Source organism: Zymoseptoria tritici, chromosome 12 (genome assembly GCF_000219625.1).
Source record: "Zymoseptoria tritici IPO323 chromosome 12, whole genome shotgun sequence".
NCBI lineage: Eukaryota > Fungi > Ascomycota > Dothideomycetes > Mycosphaerellales > Mycosphaerellaceae > Zymoseptoria > Zymoseptoria tritici.
The window spans coordinates 49,273-64,964 of record NC_018207.1 but is presented as its reverse complement, the minus strand read 5'-3'; the positions used below and the strand labels follow the sequence as shown (position 1 = coordinate 64,964).

At 55.2% G+C, this 15,692-nt stretch overlaps 5 protein-coding genes across 5 annotated transcripts; 2 read left to right on the top strand and 3 right to left on the bottom strand.

Moving 5' to 3' along the window:
* Positions 1 to 3,632: 3,632 nt before the first annotated feature.
* Positions 3,633 to 5,547, bottom strand: MYCGRDRAFT_96877 (uncharacterized protein; the record flags this gene model as incomplete). The annotated part of the gene is made up of 6 exons (XM_003847797.1): positions 3,633 to 4,318; positions 4,474 to 4,524; positions 4,678 to 5,031; positions 5,132 to 5,153; positions 5,251 to 5,408; positions 5,484 to 5,547. The coding sequence occupies 6 exons, from the start codon at positions 5,545 to 5,547 to the stop codon at positions 3,633 to 3,635; spliced, it is 1,335 nt and encodes a 444-aa protein (XP_003847845.1).
* A 640-nt stretch (positions 5,548 to 6,187) lies between these two features.
* Positions 6,188 to 6,717, bottom strand: MYCGRDRAFT_96876 (uncharacterized protein; the record flags this gene model as incomplete). The annotated part of the gene is made up of 2 exons (XM_003847796.1): positions 6,188 to 6,346; positions 6,409 to 6,717. The coding sequence occupies 2 exons, from the start codon at positions 6,715 to 6,717 to the stop codon at positions 6,188 to 6,190; spliced, it is 468 nt and encodes a 155-aa protein (XP_003847844.1).
* Positions 6,718 to 7,901: 1,184 nt separating this feature from the next.
* Positions 7,902 to 8,693, bottom strand: MYCGRDRAFT_111377 (uncharacterized protein; the record flags this gene model as incomplete). Its single annotated transcript, XM_003847795.1, has 1 exon — positions 7,902 to 8,693. The coding sequence occupies one exon, from the start codon at positions 8,691 to 8,693 to the stop codon at positions 7,902 to 7,904; it is 792 nt and encodes a 263-aa protein (XP_003847843.1).
* A 202-nt stretch (positions 8,694 to 8,895) lies between these two features.
* Positions 8,896 to 10,105, top strand: MVD1 (MVD1, mevalonate pyrophosphate decarboxylase; the record flags this gene model as incomplete). Its single annotated transcript, XM_003848201.1, has 1 exon — positions 8,896 to 10,105. The coding sequence occupies one exon, from the start codon at positions 8,930 to 8,932 to the stop codon at positions 10,103 to 10,105; it is 1,176 nt and encodes a 391-aa protein (XP_003848249.1).
* A 1,375-nt stretch (positions 10,106 to 11,480) lies between these two features.
* Positions 11,481 to 15,575, top strand: MYCGRDRAFT_50200 (uncharacterized protein; the record flags this gene model as incomplete). The annotated part of the gene is made up of 3 exons (XM_003848202.1): positions 11,481 to 12,694; positions 12,770 to 13,260; positions 13,366 to 15,575. Coding segments are annotated over 3 exons (3,915 nt in total), but the record flags the coding sequence as incomplete, so codon positions are not given.
* Between the last annotated feature and the right edge of the window lie 117 nt (positions 15,576 to 15,692).

Genomic DNA, 15,692 nt, shown 5'->3' with positions numbered 1-15,692 from the left:
GCCGCTCGCGAATAAAAGCGGGAAGTCTCTCGTGTTCAATCATATCTGCGCCTCGAGCCGTTGGCGGGTACCTGCGGTGGTCGTCTAGGATGGACCACGCTACGGCAGGAACAGGCTTGGGACGGCTAGGACAAGGTTGACCGACGACGCCACTCTCACTTGTCATGCAGGTACCAACCAATCAGCCCGCTGGAATCCTCCAGATTAACTTTAAGCCCACTGCTTCTATCGAAATTGCGCGGACGAGTCGACAGGGGCAAACCCATCGACCAACTCCTCCGCTGTTTGTTCCCGTTGCCTGTCCAGCCCAGACGGCCAGAGAGATGGGCGCTACCCATGCCGTCCTCATCTCCCACCCATATAGATACTTCCATACCCTGCCCGGCGACGTTTGCTCCTCTTCTCTCTCCCTTCTTCATCGGATTCCTCACTCTTCGCAGCACTCTCACTCTCATTTTTCGTCTCTCGGGACTCTTACGCTCTTTAGCACTACCACATTCACTTCTACGCGTGTTGCCTCTTCTCCGGAACTCCTTTCCCGATCCCCGAACCACCCAATCCAATCAAAATGTACTCCAAGATCGCTTTCGCTGCTGCCCTCGCGGCCGGCGTTTCCGCCCTTCCCAACCAAGCTCCGGGCTACGTCGCGCAGTCCTCTTCCGCACCAGCTGCGCCAGCGTACTACTACGCTACTTCTTCCTCCGCCGCGCCCGTCGCTCCGGCATACGTCGCCTCCTCTTCCGTTCCGGAATACTACGCTACCTCTTCTGAGGCTCAGGCGAGCTCCACCTCCGAGGCGCAGGCGACCTACCCATCGGTCTATTCCACCTCCAGCGAGGCTTCGGCTTCGGCCACTGAATCGACCTCTACCACTTGCACAGAGACCGAGACTGAGGCTACCAAGTCCGCGACTGAGAGCGCTTCCACCTCCGCGACCGAGAGCACTTCGACCGCTGGCCCGACTTACCCAGCAGTGTACTCTTCGTCATCCAGCCAGGGCGTGTCCAGCGCTGTTGTCACTGCACCTGCCCAGGCCAGCACCTACGTTTACGATGTGCCAGTGACCTACTCTTCCGGCGGCGAGCTCTACACCTCGACCATCAAGAAGATCTCCACCGTCTTGATCACCAAGACCGTCTACGTCGATCAACCCACCGAGACCTCATCGTCCGTTGTTGAGACCGCACCATCTTACAACACCGAGACAAAGACCTCCACCCAGACCAACTTCGTGACCGTCTACCCATCCTCCACCGCCGAGGTCTGCGTTCCCACGACCGTCACCGTCACCGAGATTGTGAAGGTCTACGTCACTGCGCCAGCATCTGGCTCCTCGACCGCTCCTGCTGATGCCCACCCCACTCAGCCCGCCAACACCCCGGTCGCCCCTGGCCAGTACCCAAGCATGACGATCCCCGCTGGATACAACGCCACTTCTTCCGGCTTCGTGACTTACACCAAGACCGCGACTGATGACTGCGAGGAGGCCTACTCGACCTCGACCGCTGAGGCGACCTACCAATCGACTGCCGCTGCGTACCCATCGTCCTCGACTGGTTCGGCTGAATACCCTCCATTCTACGCTACCTCTTCCGTTTCCTCCTCCACCGCTGAGGCGACATACCCAGCCTCGTCCTCCACCACCGAGGCCGCCTCATACCCACCATACTACGCCACCTCCGGCCCTGCCACGACAACGGAGGCGGTCAGCACCGCGTACGTGCAGCCTGTGCCTGCTTCGTACCCGTCTGCCGCTTAGAGTGTGGTAGCTTGTGAAGGAGGATAGGGAGGGAAGGGAAAGCAATTCATTTTGGGATACACTGCACGGCAAGCACGACTTTGATGACAAGCCTGCTCTGATATTTGTACAGCGAGGGAAAGAGCGACGAGATATCCTTTTACTTTTTTTCTTACACTTTCATATAACTTCTTCTACATTACTACTTCACCTCTGGTTGTTGTTGATCGTGGACGCTTCGTGTATGTGTTGATATGTAATGAAAAACAATTGCTTGACTCCTTCCTCACATGATCCAAAGTCTACAACATGCCTTTTGAACAGTATTGATAAACCGTACTCCAACCACACCAGTCAGACTCCCTATCCCGTCTACTCACTCTCCACCCATTGGACGCATCCTCTAATTTGACTCAATTTCATTCCCCTGTTCCACTAAAATCGTGACCGCTAACGATAGTCGAACTATCGATTCTGAGTTCTCGTGTAATTGCTTGTCCGAGGGTCTAGCCAACGGCTGCAACGATCACGCTCGCGCATCAACGGCTGGATCACACTCTCGCGCGAGGATGAGGCAGCGATGGTGGTGTGATTACTGCTTTTGACATAGCACCACACTGTTGGCGGTGCAGGAGGTCGTGAGCGGGCAACCTCAGGCACCGTTCTGGCTTTCGAGAAACGTGGGAGGTCGACCGACGGGACTTCTTGCCGACACGCACTTCCACGATCTGCGCTCCACTACTGCGTCTACATCGTATATCGGCACGTCATGGGCAATGAGAATAGAGCCACGCACTACAGTCTATGGCAAAGTCTCCGCTCGGAGATGATAGCCAGGGTTGTGGCTCAAGCAAGCGTCCTCCAAGACTCCGATCAGATATGAAAGCCGCACCTTTTGCTGGATTCAGATCGTCGCCGGCTGTTCCGGGGATGAAAACTGACGTCTTGGCTTACATTCTACATTGTAGTTCCAGTGGAGCTTCTGCTGTGGCAGGTGCATTGATGAGGAAGATTCTGGCTTGGAGGTGTGAGGGGCTTGATGGGTGGTATGAGGTCCGCAAGAGTAGGTGGTATGAGGTCCGCAAGAGTAGAGGAAGAAGACCTTGAAGGAGGAAGCGAGAAAGAGCACGGAGAAGCTGGAGAAGCAGGATAAGAGCAAACATATCGATCCAGAGGAGGTGCTGAATGGAGGAGCAGACTTCGTGCAGATGAGGTGTCTACACGTGCATGCTCTACTGGGAGTGTGTAAGAGTGGACAAGCGTCGCATCGTCTTCGACAGGACAAGCTACGTGTCGCTGAGCGAACTGCACTTCGACTTGAGCTGTGCGGGAGGACGACTATCATGAGGGCGATATTAACATGAAACGTCGTCCGCCCTTTGTGGTACCTTTCCAACGCAAGTGAGTTTCTGCAAGTCTTGCTGACCGAAAGCATCACGGGGAAAGTGGACATCCGTTCACAGCTCAGATGCTCGGAATTTGAGAGGGCGAATGCAACATATCAGACGTTTGACAGATTGCCATGAAGGGCGTTCGTTTTACTCTCAGTATGAAACACTTGCATGGTCGAGATTGATGTCTCAACTTAGACCATGCTGAATCTACACGGCTTGAAATGAACGCATTCGAGGTTTGCACTGAGCATGACGAGACCTATACTCTTCGGACTATTGAAGTTGCTGACACGATGAGCAAGGAGACGGTCGAAACATTGCATTCCATCTCTAGATGTCATAACATCATCAGTAAAACCTCTCATTCTTTTCCTCTCCACCTTCGCTAGCGAATGTTCTCTCAAACAGTGAGCCATTAGAACTCATTGATCCCCGTCATATCCGCAACCTCATTTGCCGGCCGATCGACCACATCGACGCCCCTCCGCTTTCCACGCAATCTACCCAGGCGGCGTAACACACTCCGCCGTCAACACAATCGGCTCACATCCCAAGCCCGCCACAAACGGCCCATTCGCCAAAAGTAGCAAATTGCCATAAGCGCCATCTGTGCAGAACTGCAAATCGTGGATCGCCCCATTGCTGAACGGATGCTGGCAATACAGCTCAAAGCCCTCGCGCAACGAACATTCGACCGGCACGAATCTGTTCGGTTCAGGCGCACTGTGCGGAAGCCCAGCGTCGACCGGACCGTTGCCCGCCGACATGCCCGTGAGCCAGGGGGGGTCATAATTGCTCGGATCCACGAGCGTGGTTCCCTTGAGTGCGGATCGCGTTGCTTGATCGGGATTGTCGGTGGCGTAGACGTATAGCGGGATGTTCTGCAGGTAGGAGGCGTCGCCGAACATCAGGCGGAAGCGGCCGTCACCGCCACATGTTGGAGCGGAGGCGGCGGGCTTTGTGGTCGTAGCGGGCTGACTGGGCGCTGGACAAATGTACTTGTATTGTCTGTCTACGGCGTCGGCGACTTTGCCTTGTTCTGCGATGAACAGAGCGTTCCCCACCACGGACCCGTAGCTGACGGTTTGGAGTTGGTTAATATGCGGGAAGACTGGGTCGAAGCAGCTCAGAGTTCCATCTGATGCGAATTGACAATTCAGTTCGGGGGAGCCGTTGTCCGGATCAGCTGTGTGAACTGTGCGGATGGCTATGCCTTGCCCGACCCAGAATCCACCGGTTGGAGCCTCGTGCCTTCGATGCGGTATCTTGTGGCGTCCGAAACAGCGGTCACGGAGTGAACAATAGCTCCGTCTTGATCGTTGAGGTGCGCGAGATACTCACCACTGTCGTCGAATACCATTAGGAGGAAGTCCGCGCAGGTTGGCATGTTGCCTGCTGTAGTTTTAGTGGCCACAGCTTCAAAAAATGCCGTCGTCGTCGCTGGTGCCGTAGTTTCTACCGCTGCAGAAGATGCCGTCGTCGTTGAAGTCCCAGTGTCTACCGCTGCAAAAGAAGCCGTCCTGATTGTAGTCGATGCTATCCCACTATTGCCTCCAGCGCAGACAAACTTGTAACTCTTGGCCTTGAACTGATAGAACAAGTCATCTCCAATCCACAGAATGTCGCCATAAGGCTGTGCGTATGTGACGACTTCGAGGAGGTTGATCGCTGGGTTGTTCGGAGCGAAACAGCTCAATGTGTCACCGGTGCGGAAAGAACACGACAGCTCATAAGTGGGCTGCGAGGGATCTGCCTGGGTGAACATGTAGATCGATGACCCGGGGCCGCCGGCATAGGTCCAGACTTTGCCCATAGAGGCGTCGATGAGTCTTGTGCCATCGAGCCGGTATTCCGTCGCATCCGAGAAGGAGGCGGCTTTTGACAGGACGAGACTTGGTTCTTCAAGGTTTTCATGCACAAGATAATGTCCGCTTTCGTCGGTTTTCTGTAGCGCAAAAGTCGCGCAGGTTGGTACGACGGCTCCTGGTGCAGTACTTACCGCAGTCGTGGTATCCGTGGAGCTGAAAGTACTGGTCGAAGAGAAAACTCTTCGCCACTAACACCGGTCGAGGATTGGCTAAGGAGAGATGTCGTTGCAGATTCCGTTGAGCTTGTGACACTGCCGGTCGCGGACTGGCTGGCGGAGCCGGTGATGGCAGTGGTGCTCTGAGAGGGTTCCAATTGACCAGTCGAAGCTGTCATGCTGATGCCCGTGGAAATCGCTGTCACATTTCGTATCGTAGCAGACATCGCTGAACCCGTGGCAGAGCTTCCACCTGAAGCATCGTCTATAACTGCAGCATGCACCAAAATTGGAACGTATCCATCCGGAAAACCGCTGCCCAGCTGACCTTCCGGTCCGACCGCGAGGCCATGGAATCCGTCGCAAGTGCAGGCAAACACACCAGAGGCCATTCTGCATTCGCAAATACTGGATCCCTCCGCCTGACTCTCACTCTCTGACACGAATAGAATCTGTGCTCCGGACGAAGCCTGTCTCTTCTAACCGAGTGAAGCTTGTTTGACGATGGCATATAGGTGGCGTCCTTTGACGACGAGTTGGCCGGCAGGATTTATGGTCAAAGGAGAAGCTTCCGTGTTGCTGTCGTCAAAGGTAAAGGCGTATATCGGGCCTTTGTCAGATACTGCACCGTTGCCCAGCGCTTCGTTGTTGGAGTTGGAAGCATTCAGCACGAAAGACTTCGGGGCCGGGGTTGGAGACGCTGGTTGTGGTTGTGCTTGAGACTGTCGTGGCGGTGCTCAACTTTGTAGTCGTTGGGATTGATCTGGTGGTTGTCGTTGGGACGGATCTGGTATTTATGGAGATGGAGGCTGGTCTAGTAGTAGGAGAGCTGTCCCTGTGCTCGTCGAGCTTGATCTCATCGTGGTCGAGTTGGGTCTTGGAGTGGAGGTGCTTTCTCTTGTCGTGGCCGAATCTGGTCTCACAATGGAGGTACTGGATCTTGTGGTAGTGCCCAATCTTGGCGAAGTAGTGCTTGATCTTGCAGTCGTGCTGCTTGTACGAACTGTAGTGGTGCTTGTGCGGCTCGGAGTGTTATTCAGTCGCCCTGTAGTAGTGCTTGTCCGCCGACTTGTGTTGCTTGCCGGTCGAGTTGTAGTAGTAGTCCGCCTCGTCGTTATAGTAGTCCGTCTCGTCGTCGTAGTAGCCCGTCTCGTCGTTGTAGTCGCCCGTCTCGAAGTCGTCGTGCTCGTCCTGGCTACAGCACAGCTCACATCATAGTACCTCTTCGTCGCCTGGCTGTTCGCCTGATATACCTGGCTGACAGTAAAAGCGTAGAGACCGCAGGATTGCACCCCATTACTGGCTGTGGTGACAGCATAGCTCTTGCACCTGGTATTTTGCTTGCAGAGTGTAGATGCTCGTGCAGCATTGCAGGACGCTATCGTTTGTAATGGCCTGCAGTTGGTTCGATCAGTGCCGGCGACACCGCATCTCTGGGTTTGACGCTTCGGGAGATTTATATCGTGGATCAATGGGGAGCGGGAGTCGAGGTCAGGCAAGATTGCTGCATCGACCACAGGACCGGCGGGTAGAACTGCCGTAAGGACGGAAAAGAAGCGCATCGTTGACGATGGAACGCAACGTACAAGATGGGTGGGTGTGGGAAATAGATCGCAACTGTGGGACGGGTGGATCGTGGCATGCCTTTATGGTCAACTCGTGCCGTATTGGGGTGCATATCCTGCATCGCGGGAGCAAGCCTCCAACAATGCACGTGGCTGTTTTCCGCGTGTGTCCGGAGTTGCCTGACCAGCCAGATTTGGGGCATTCTCCCGCGAAGTCTTCCCTCTCAGACCGCTCCAGATCTCTTCGGATACACGTACCGGAGGAGGCTCAGGTGAATCCATGCAGCCAAGCCGTAGGCTTTTAGATCGTAACTCTACCTCCCTCAGCCCGACAGAAGTCAAGCGGGCTGAGGCTCTTTCCCCGCGCCAACGCATCGCTTCCAGCTGCTCGAGTGCGAAAGACTGAAGGCGAGTTTGAGATCAGAACGCTCCCTCGTCTTTCCATTCCATTGACCCAAAGTACAGCGCCGACGAGTCAGTTGCAACGCGGCCAACAAGACGTTCCAGTCGCCGGATGTTGTGCAATACTAGCACAGCAGCAGAGGCAGTAACATCGCGCAGCGAGTACCATTACCATCACCTGATGACTTTGACTTTTAACAAGTGCATCGACGACTCAACGTGCCATGCTTACAGGCCATATGGTGCATGCAGCCCTACAACATCAGCTGAGCTGTACCATGCCCAAAGTCGCCGGAGAGCTGGACGCTCAGCCGCGTAGCCAATCCCACACACGCACTCGACTAGCTTCTCCTAGCCGCGAGATCTGTGGCTGGCTGAAGAGCACGCCTTGACCTGAGATCTCGCCTGAACCTGGGCTGGCTCAGCTGAGATCTTGCTTTGACGACACTTCCAGTGTGCTGAGCGATGGTATCACGACTGCCCACCACCACGCAGCTGACTCTGCACCGGATGAATTGTAGGCAAAACGTGATGTTGCCTCCCATGCCACAACTACAAGAACGGTGCTGTGTCGATGCGTGGTGCCCAAAGATCGTGTTACAAGCGAGGTAGGTGTGTTCGTGGCCACGATGCGTGATTCGGAGCCGTCTCGCTAGTGAACACGATCTCTATGTTCAATATCTTCTTTTATGCTTGTCGTAAATGCAGTCAAACCCCGGGTATCAAATGCGAGCGTCCATGCATCCCTATTTCACCCACCATCTCTTGACCTGGTTTCCTCATGCTAATCCCACGCCTTTCATCCCTCTCATCTTCCACCCTTCCCAGCTATTCAACTTTGGCCTGACATCCAGATAAAAGCTCAACGGCCCAGCTCCGCCTTTTCCTTTGTAGAAGTCAATCACATACTCCACCTTCTTCCCACACCGATCCACCACCCAGTCATGTCGATCAAACGGCTCCGAGTACCCCAACAGTCCATTCCACCTCGCTCTCGGTGTCAATTTCTTACTATCGCCGGCAAAAGACACCAACTTCGGTCCACCGCACTTCTCGCTTCCCCAACCTGCTTCCCATTTCTTTATCTCCGACCACGCGCGCTCGTTCACGGCGTTGTGGATCGGCACGACGGAGGACATGTCTGATGGGTCCGCTTCGTGGCCTTTGCGCTGCATGGCGGAGAAGAACTGGGATTGGGAAGGGTAGACCCAGTTTCCGGTTGAGGCGTCATGGCCGGTGTCGGACTCGGAGTTGGAGGGTGGAAGGGCGGCACGTTCGGCGGAGTTGAGGGTCGAGGGATCGGTGATGGCGCGGGGGATTGTGCTGATTTCGCGGTCGGTGGGGAGGGTTTTGCGTGTTGAGGGTTTCGGTGGAGGTGCCCGAGTTGATAAGGGCTGCCATGAGGATGTGTCGAGAGACCAGCGGGCTGGTGGGAGGTTTGAGGGTGCGGGAGATTTAATCTTTGGCGGTGTTTCTGAGGAGCCTTTTGCTTTGGCGGCTTCGAGCCAGATTTCTCGTGTTCGCGGATCGACAGGGCATTTCTCAGCCTCCGAGGAGTCTTCGGGTCGCATGTTGAACAAATGCAGTGAAGAGAGAGAGAGAGAGAGAGAAGAGAACGAGTTGAAAGAAAGTCGTTGATGATGAAGTCGAAGCTGCATAAAAAGTTGAGACGATCCTCGTGATAGCTTGGACCCTTGTGCATAATTCTTCCACGTCTCTGCATAATAATTAAGATCTCGACTGGAACAATTCAACAACCTTACTGTCCCTCTCCGCTCCACCGCCACCCCATACCCCCTCAACCAGCATGGCTTCCTCCTCCTCCGCCGACGACATCACCCGGGCCAGCACTTTCGCTCCCGTCAACATCGCCGTCATCAAGTACTGGGGCAAACGCGACACGAAACTCAACCTCCCCACCAATGCCTCCCTCTCCGTGACTCTCTCCCAGGACGACCTCCGCACCCACACCACCGCCTCGTGCTCGCCCTCCTTCACCTCCGACTCCCTCACCCTCAACTCTCAACCCCAAGACATCTCCGGCGCCCGCACACAAGCCTGCCTCCGCGAGCTCCGCTCCCTCCGCGCCGACTTGGAATCCTCCGATCCGTCGCTCCCCAAACTCTCCACCCAACACCTCAAAATCGTCTCGGAGAACAACTTCCCCACCGCCGCTGGTCTCGCTTCTTCCGCCGCGGGCTTCGCCGCCCTCGTCCGCGCCATCGCAAACCTCTACGCCCTGCCCTCTTCGCCCACCGACCTCTCCCGCATCGCTCGTCAAGGCTCCGGCTCGGCATGTCGCAGTCTGATGGGTGGCTACGTCGCCTGGCAAAAAGGCGAGCAGGCGGATGGATCGGACAGTTTCGCCTACGAAGTCAGTCCAGCATCCCACTGGCCGGATATGCGTGCCATTATCCTCGTTGCGTCGGCGGAGAAGAAGGACGTCTCCAGCACAGCGGGCATGCAACAGACTGTGGCTACTTCAGCACTCTTCGCACATCGCGCGGAAGAAGTCGTGCCAAAGAGGATGAAGGCTATGGAGAAGGCGATTCACAACCGAGACTTTGAAGCGTTTGCGGTGTTGTCGATGAAGGATAGTAACAACTTCCATGCGACGTGTCTGGATACACAACCGCCGATTTTCTACATGAACGATACGAGTCGAGCGGCGGTGAGGATGGTCGAGGCTATCAACGCGCTGCATCCAGAGGGCAAGACGTATGCGGCGTATACATTCGATGCGGGTCCGAATGCGGTGGTCTATTATCTGGCTCAAGATGAGGATATGGTTGCTGGTGTGTTCAAGGGGCTGTTGGGCGAGAAGACTGGGTGGGATAGTCCGAGAGGGAAGAAGATTCAGGTCAAGGAAGGTGCGCTGGCAGGCACGGAGGTTGCGGGTGAGAAGTTGAAAGAGGGCATTTCGAGAGTGATTTTGACGAGTGTGGGTGATGGGCCGAGGAAGACGGAGGAGCATCTTTGTTGATGATGTTGAGCATGATGGGCGATTCGAGGGTGCATCGGGATGGAGTTGTTGAAGCATTGGACATGAGCATGGTTGAATGGCATGATACGCGGCAGTTATTGGATCAACGACGGCGTGTGTCTTGTCGCTCATTCGAAGGCAAGGTAACCAGGCGGTATACGTTTTGCGACAGAGACTTTCACGGCGAGAGTAGGAAGATGCATACACAAACGAGCACAGATGCACCTGCCCAGCTTGTGGACTCGAACAAGCACATACCAGATCCGTCCAGCACATACCAGATCCGTCCAGCTTTTGTCTGCATTCCTGCCTCTCAATTGCGACACGTTCTCCTCGAGCTGTACTTTGGCAACCTGCGATGGCAAGCGGCAATCGATCCAAGGCGCGACGACAAACCGAACGCGCCGTGCCTTATGGATGTGCGAATCAGAGAGAATTCTAGCGTTCCACTCAATGCTTCTAGAGTGGACTCGTCGTCGTCTCGCCTCCGTTGTATTCCACAGCCTTGGCCAAATTAGCACGCTGCTTCCATCTGAAAGACCGAGCCGAATCTATCCTCTTGCACTGCAGCCAGATCAACAGGAACATCACTTCCAGTAAACTCTGTCCACTTATCTGCACCGCTTGGATGATCATATAGCCCTCTACTTTACCTTGACTCGTCGATCTGATGTCCATCAATGAGCTTACCCAATGTATTGACCGTGATCGATATATCAACCGTACCACGCACGAAACATGTTCAATTGAATCCAGAAGTGAGAAAGGAGAGACGTCGTTGTGAAGCGCAAAAAGACATTTCCATTTCATTCCCTTTCGGGAGAATGCAGCGCCACACTTTCATCTGCTCACCAGCCACAGGCCACAGCCGTCAACTCCACGCGACGATCGTAACGATTGTTTCGGCTCCGGGCTTGGTTTGGTTTCACGCCAGCATCAACCCTGCAGGAAACGGACGAGACACAACGAGACCGCGACAGACGACAAAGACTCTCAGGGATCAACGCGCTGGACGACGCTGGACCTGGACTGCTGATCGGAGGAGAGAATAGAAGGAGGATATCCAGACTTGACCAGATCAATTCAACTCCACGAATGCACCTCCCCTCTTCTTCGACACGCTTCCCACTCAGCTGAGATCGCGTGCGTGCTTCCCGAGGCTGCTCGCAGACTTCCGTTGACCTCACTTTCGAAACACTGGACCACACCGAACGCACGGAGCACAAAGTGTCCCTCTTCCGCTGGACGATGAGGTCTGCTTGCTGGCCCAACTTCGACTTCACCTCCGCCGCCGCCGCCATCACCTCGACCACCGCCCAACTCCTCCCAATGCGCGTCTCGCACCGACTCGGGTAGTCTCACCACAAGACCCGCAATGCCGACTTCACTCCCTTCACCGCCGATTGTCGCCTCCACCGCCGCCTCTCGCGCATCGCACCGAGCCTCCACATCCGTCCGACATGCGACTCCCAAACAGACCACCGGTAGTGTCGGAGCTGGATCCGCAGGACTGCGCAGCTCAAAAGTGCGAGGGAGCTCGGATAAGGAGAACGGACCGCAGGGAGGCAAAGTGAGCGCTGGCAATGGAGCACGCCGTCAGAGTGTGGTGCCGCGAGACGGCTTTGGACGAGAGAAGATGCCCAGCAAGGATGGCACGGCACAGAGGCACGCCAAAGAGGTGGAAGGGCTGAAGGACTACCAACTGGGACATTGTCTTGGCCGCGGCGCATTCGGCAGTGTGTACTGCGCTTTGAACTGGTCTACTGGTGAGACCGTCGCGATCAAGCAGGTGCGCTTGTCGGATATGCCTCGGACGGAGCTGAATGTCATCATGCAAGAGATTGATTTGCTCAAGAATCTGCATCACGCGAACATTGTCAAATACCACGGCTTCGTCAAGACGCCGGACAGTCTGTACATTATCCTGGAATACTGCGAGCAGGGAAGCTTGCATCAGATTTGCAAGAATTTTGGAAAGTTCCCCGAGAACTTGGTCGCGCTCTACATTGCACAAGTCCTGCAGGGTCTACTCTTCTTGCATGAGCAAGGTGTTATACATCGAGACATCAAAGGAGCGAATATTTTGACGACAAAGGAAGGTCTGGTGAAGCTGGCGGATTTCGGTGTTGCGACCAAACAGCAGGGGTTGAGTGAAGGCAGCGTGGTGGGAACACCGTACTGGATGGCGCCGGAGGTGATTGAGCTCTCTGGTGCGACGACCGCTTCCGACATTTGGTCGCTTGGTTGCACGGTCATTGAACTGCTCGACGGGAGGCCTCCATACCACCAATTTGCGCCAATGCCAGCGCTATTTCGAATTGTCAACGACGACCATCCGCCTCTTCCGGAAGGAGCCAGTCCGACAGTCCGGGACTTCTTGATGCAGTGCTTTCAGAAGGATCCCAATTTGAGAGTCTCCGCGAAGAAATTGCTCAAACATCCTTGGATCGCCAGCGCGAGGAAGACTGCAGACGTGAGGAAGCCTCGTACCGAGTACGACGAAGCTGTCAAGAGCGTACAGCAGTGGAATGAAGCGTTGAAGGCGAGTCCTCCGCCGGCTACTACGAAATCTGCAACACGAAACCATGCGTCCGCCGCATCCTCGCGACCACCTCCTTCCAAAGCTCTCGCCAACTCACGCACCGGCTCCAAACCTTCTGCAAGCGGAACAATTGGCAAATCGGCAGGGCGGCGGACGTCGCTTGCGCCAGCCAGCAAGACTCCCAATGCATCGAATCAACCTCCCGCCAAACCCGCCTTTCGTCTCGGGCAGCGAAGACCTCACGCCGCGGAATCTTTCCAGTCTCCTATCGACAATGAAAGGCAAGATAACTGGGATTCGGACTTTGAATCGCTCTCGTCAGGGGTCTCTGGCCTTCAGATCCCAGATCGACTTCGCCCGCAAGACAACTTCGCTGGCCTCTTCAGTTCAGAGAAGCTGAAGCAATATGCCAACCTCGACGCGGTATCTGAGATGGACGGGAAAGTCGAAGCGTGGGATGAAGAATTCGAAGGCGATCTCACGGTCCGGTCGTCGATGAAGATCACTGCCGGAGATGCTCTGCAGACCGTGCGTCTATTCTTACCAAAAGATACGACGAATGAAGAGATCAAGCATCAGTCTCCTGGCAGACTGGCAGCACGCACTCGTCGAAGTTCTGCAGATGGACAATTACGCAACACCAGCAGTGATTTCCAGCCGAAGACGCAGATACTGAAGCCTGCATCGATTCCGAACATGAGACGGCCCAATGTGCCAGAACCCAGGCTCTCGCCTGCGCCAATCAGCAGGATTAATTTCTGCGAGGATGAGGAAGACGAGGATTACTCGGACTTGATCCCGAACGATGAGGATGCTTTCATCAAAAAGATTGCCGACTTCTCGCCCAGCCGGCGATTGAACGCAGGTGGCGTACACAACGTGCAAGCTTTGATCGCCGGTGGCTCTCTTCGTAGGACGCGGACACGCACGCCGACACATGTGGTGCATGATGCGGCGGCCATGAAGCGGACGAGGAGCTCAATGGAGATTCAAAAGTATGCCGAGGATGAACACGACGAAGACTTCACCGAGCTGTTGTTTGACGAGGAGCCGGTCCTCTCGCAAGCGGTATCTCGCTCGCCCAAATCTGCTGTTTCGATGGGTAGTGAGTTTGCGGGCTCGGAACGTGGAACGCTGAAGCTGAACAATTCTTCTTCGTGGGGTGGCGAGGATGAAGATGAGGACGACGACCCGTTCGCTGCGCTGGAGGAGGAGCTGGACGAAGTGGACCTGGAGTCAAATGTCGCCAGAGACAAACATGCTCGCTTGTGCGCAGTGGTCGAAGGCTTGGTATGCGAGCTGAAACTCGGGCAACCGGAGGACGTCTTGACGGATATCGTCCAGCAACTCTTGCAGATCCTCGCCGAGTCTCCCGACGTCAAAAGCGTGATTGTCAGCAGCCACGGGATGCTGCCGATTCTGGAGATCCTCGAAACAGCCAACCGCCCGCACATCATATTCCGCCTCCTCCGCATTGTCAATCTCATCTTGGAGAGGAACATTGAGGTTCAGGAAAACCTCTGCTTCGTGGGCGGAATTCCAATCATCACCAAGTTCGCCCACAAAAAGTACAGCTCCGATATACGCCTCGAGGCTGCTGCGTTCGTACGAGCCATGTACCAGGGCGGTGTCAGTCTGCAGATGTTCGTCAGCTGCGGTGGACTGAACGTGTTGGTGGAGTTCCTCGAGGAAGACTATGACAGCGATGCCGGGCGAGAGTTGGTTCTGGTCGGTGTTAACGGTATCTGGTCGGTGTTTGAAATGCAAGGCCCGACGCCGAAGAACGACTTTTGCCGGATATTGTCTCGATCGTCCGTTCTTTATCCACTGTCTCTCGTGCTCAATCGGGTCCTGGACGAGCGTAACGAGAACCTGGAAGACGAAGATGCGGCGACTGTTTCGGAAGTGATTGAGGGACGCATCGTGAACATTTTTCTTCTTTTCTCGCAGGCTGAGAATCACGTCAAGGAACTGGTCGCCGAACGCATGGTGCTCAAGCGGGTTCTGAAGGATCTCCGTCGTATGTCACCTCAACATCAGATCACGATGCTGAAGTTTATCAAGAACCTCAGCATGCTTGCCACCACTCTGGATGCTCTACAAAACAGCAACGCCATTGAGGTCTTGACGGATCTGCTCAACTCTATCCTTTCTTCTCCGGCTTCCTCGCAGGGAGCCTACTTCCGCGACATCTCCAACCAGGTCCTCAACACCATGTTCAATCTTTGCCGTCTTTCCAAACCGCGGCAGGAGGATGCGGCGCTTTCTGGAGTCATACCACTTCTGCAGCGCATTGTTCAGACGGAGCGGCCTTTGAAGGAATTCGCACTCCCGATTCTGTGTGATATGGCTCATTCCGGAAAAGTAGGGAGGAAGATACTATGGCAGAACAAAGGACTACAATTCTACGTCAGTCTGCTGGCGGAGCCATACTGGGCTGTCACTGCGTTGGATGCGATTTTCGTCTGGGCACTCGAAGAGACCGCCAAGGTGGAGGAATTCCTCATCTTGGACGACGAAGACGTTCGCGCGAATGCGGGCAGGGGCAAGTCCACATCGACGAGTTTCGCCTCGGCGATGGTTTCCTGCTTCAATACTGCCAAGGCCGATGCTTTTGAAAATCTCCTGGAACCTCTGCAGAAGTTACTGCGCCTGAGTCCTGCTGTTGCGGGGAGCTTGGCGCATCGGAGCCTGTTCGAACGGTCCGGAGTGAAACTTCACAGCAAGAAGGCCCTCGTCCGACTGAACCTCCTCAGGGTGATTCGAAGTATCTGTGACGCGAGCGAGAATGTCTCGGGCATGGCAGGACAAGTCGAGGGATCTCTGCTCGAACGCTATGGTCTACTGGAAGCAGTACGAGCTCTCGCCGTCCACGACCCGGCGATTTTGGTCCGCGAAATGGCGGGGGATCTGGTGCGGAGTAGTGACTACGCCATGCAAGCCGCGGGCGCAGAACTGGGAAACTCCAGTATTGGACATCATTCCAGAAATGGCAGCAGTGCGCACGCGAATATGGGAATGCGGAGGACGAGTTCCAGTGGTTCT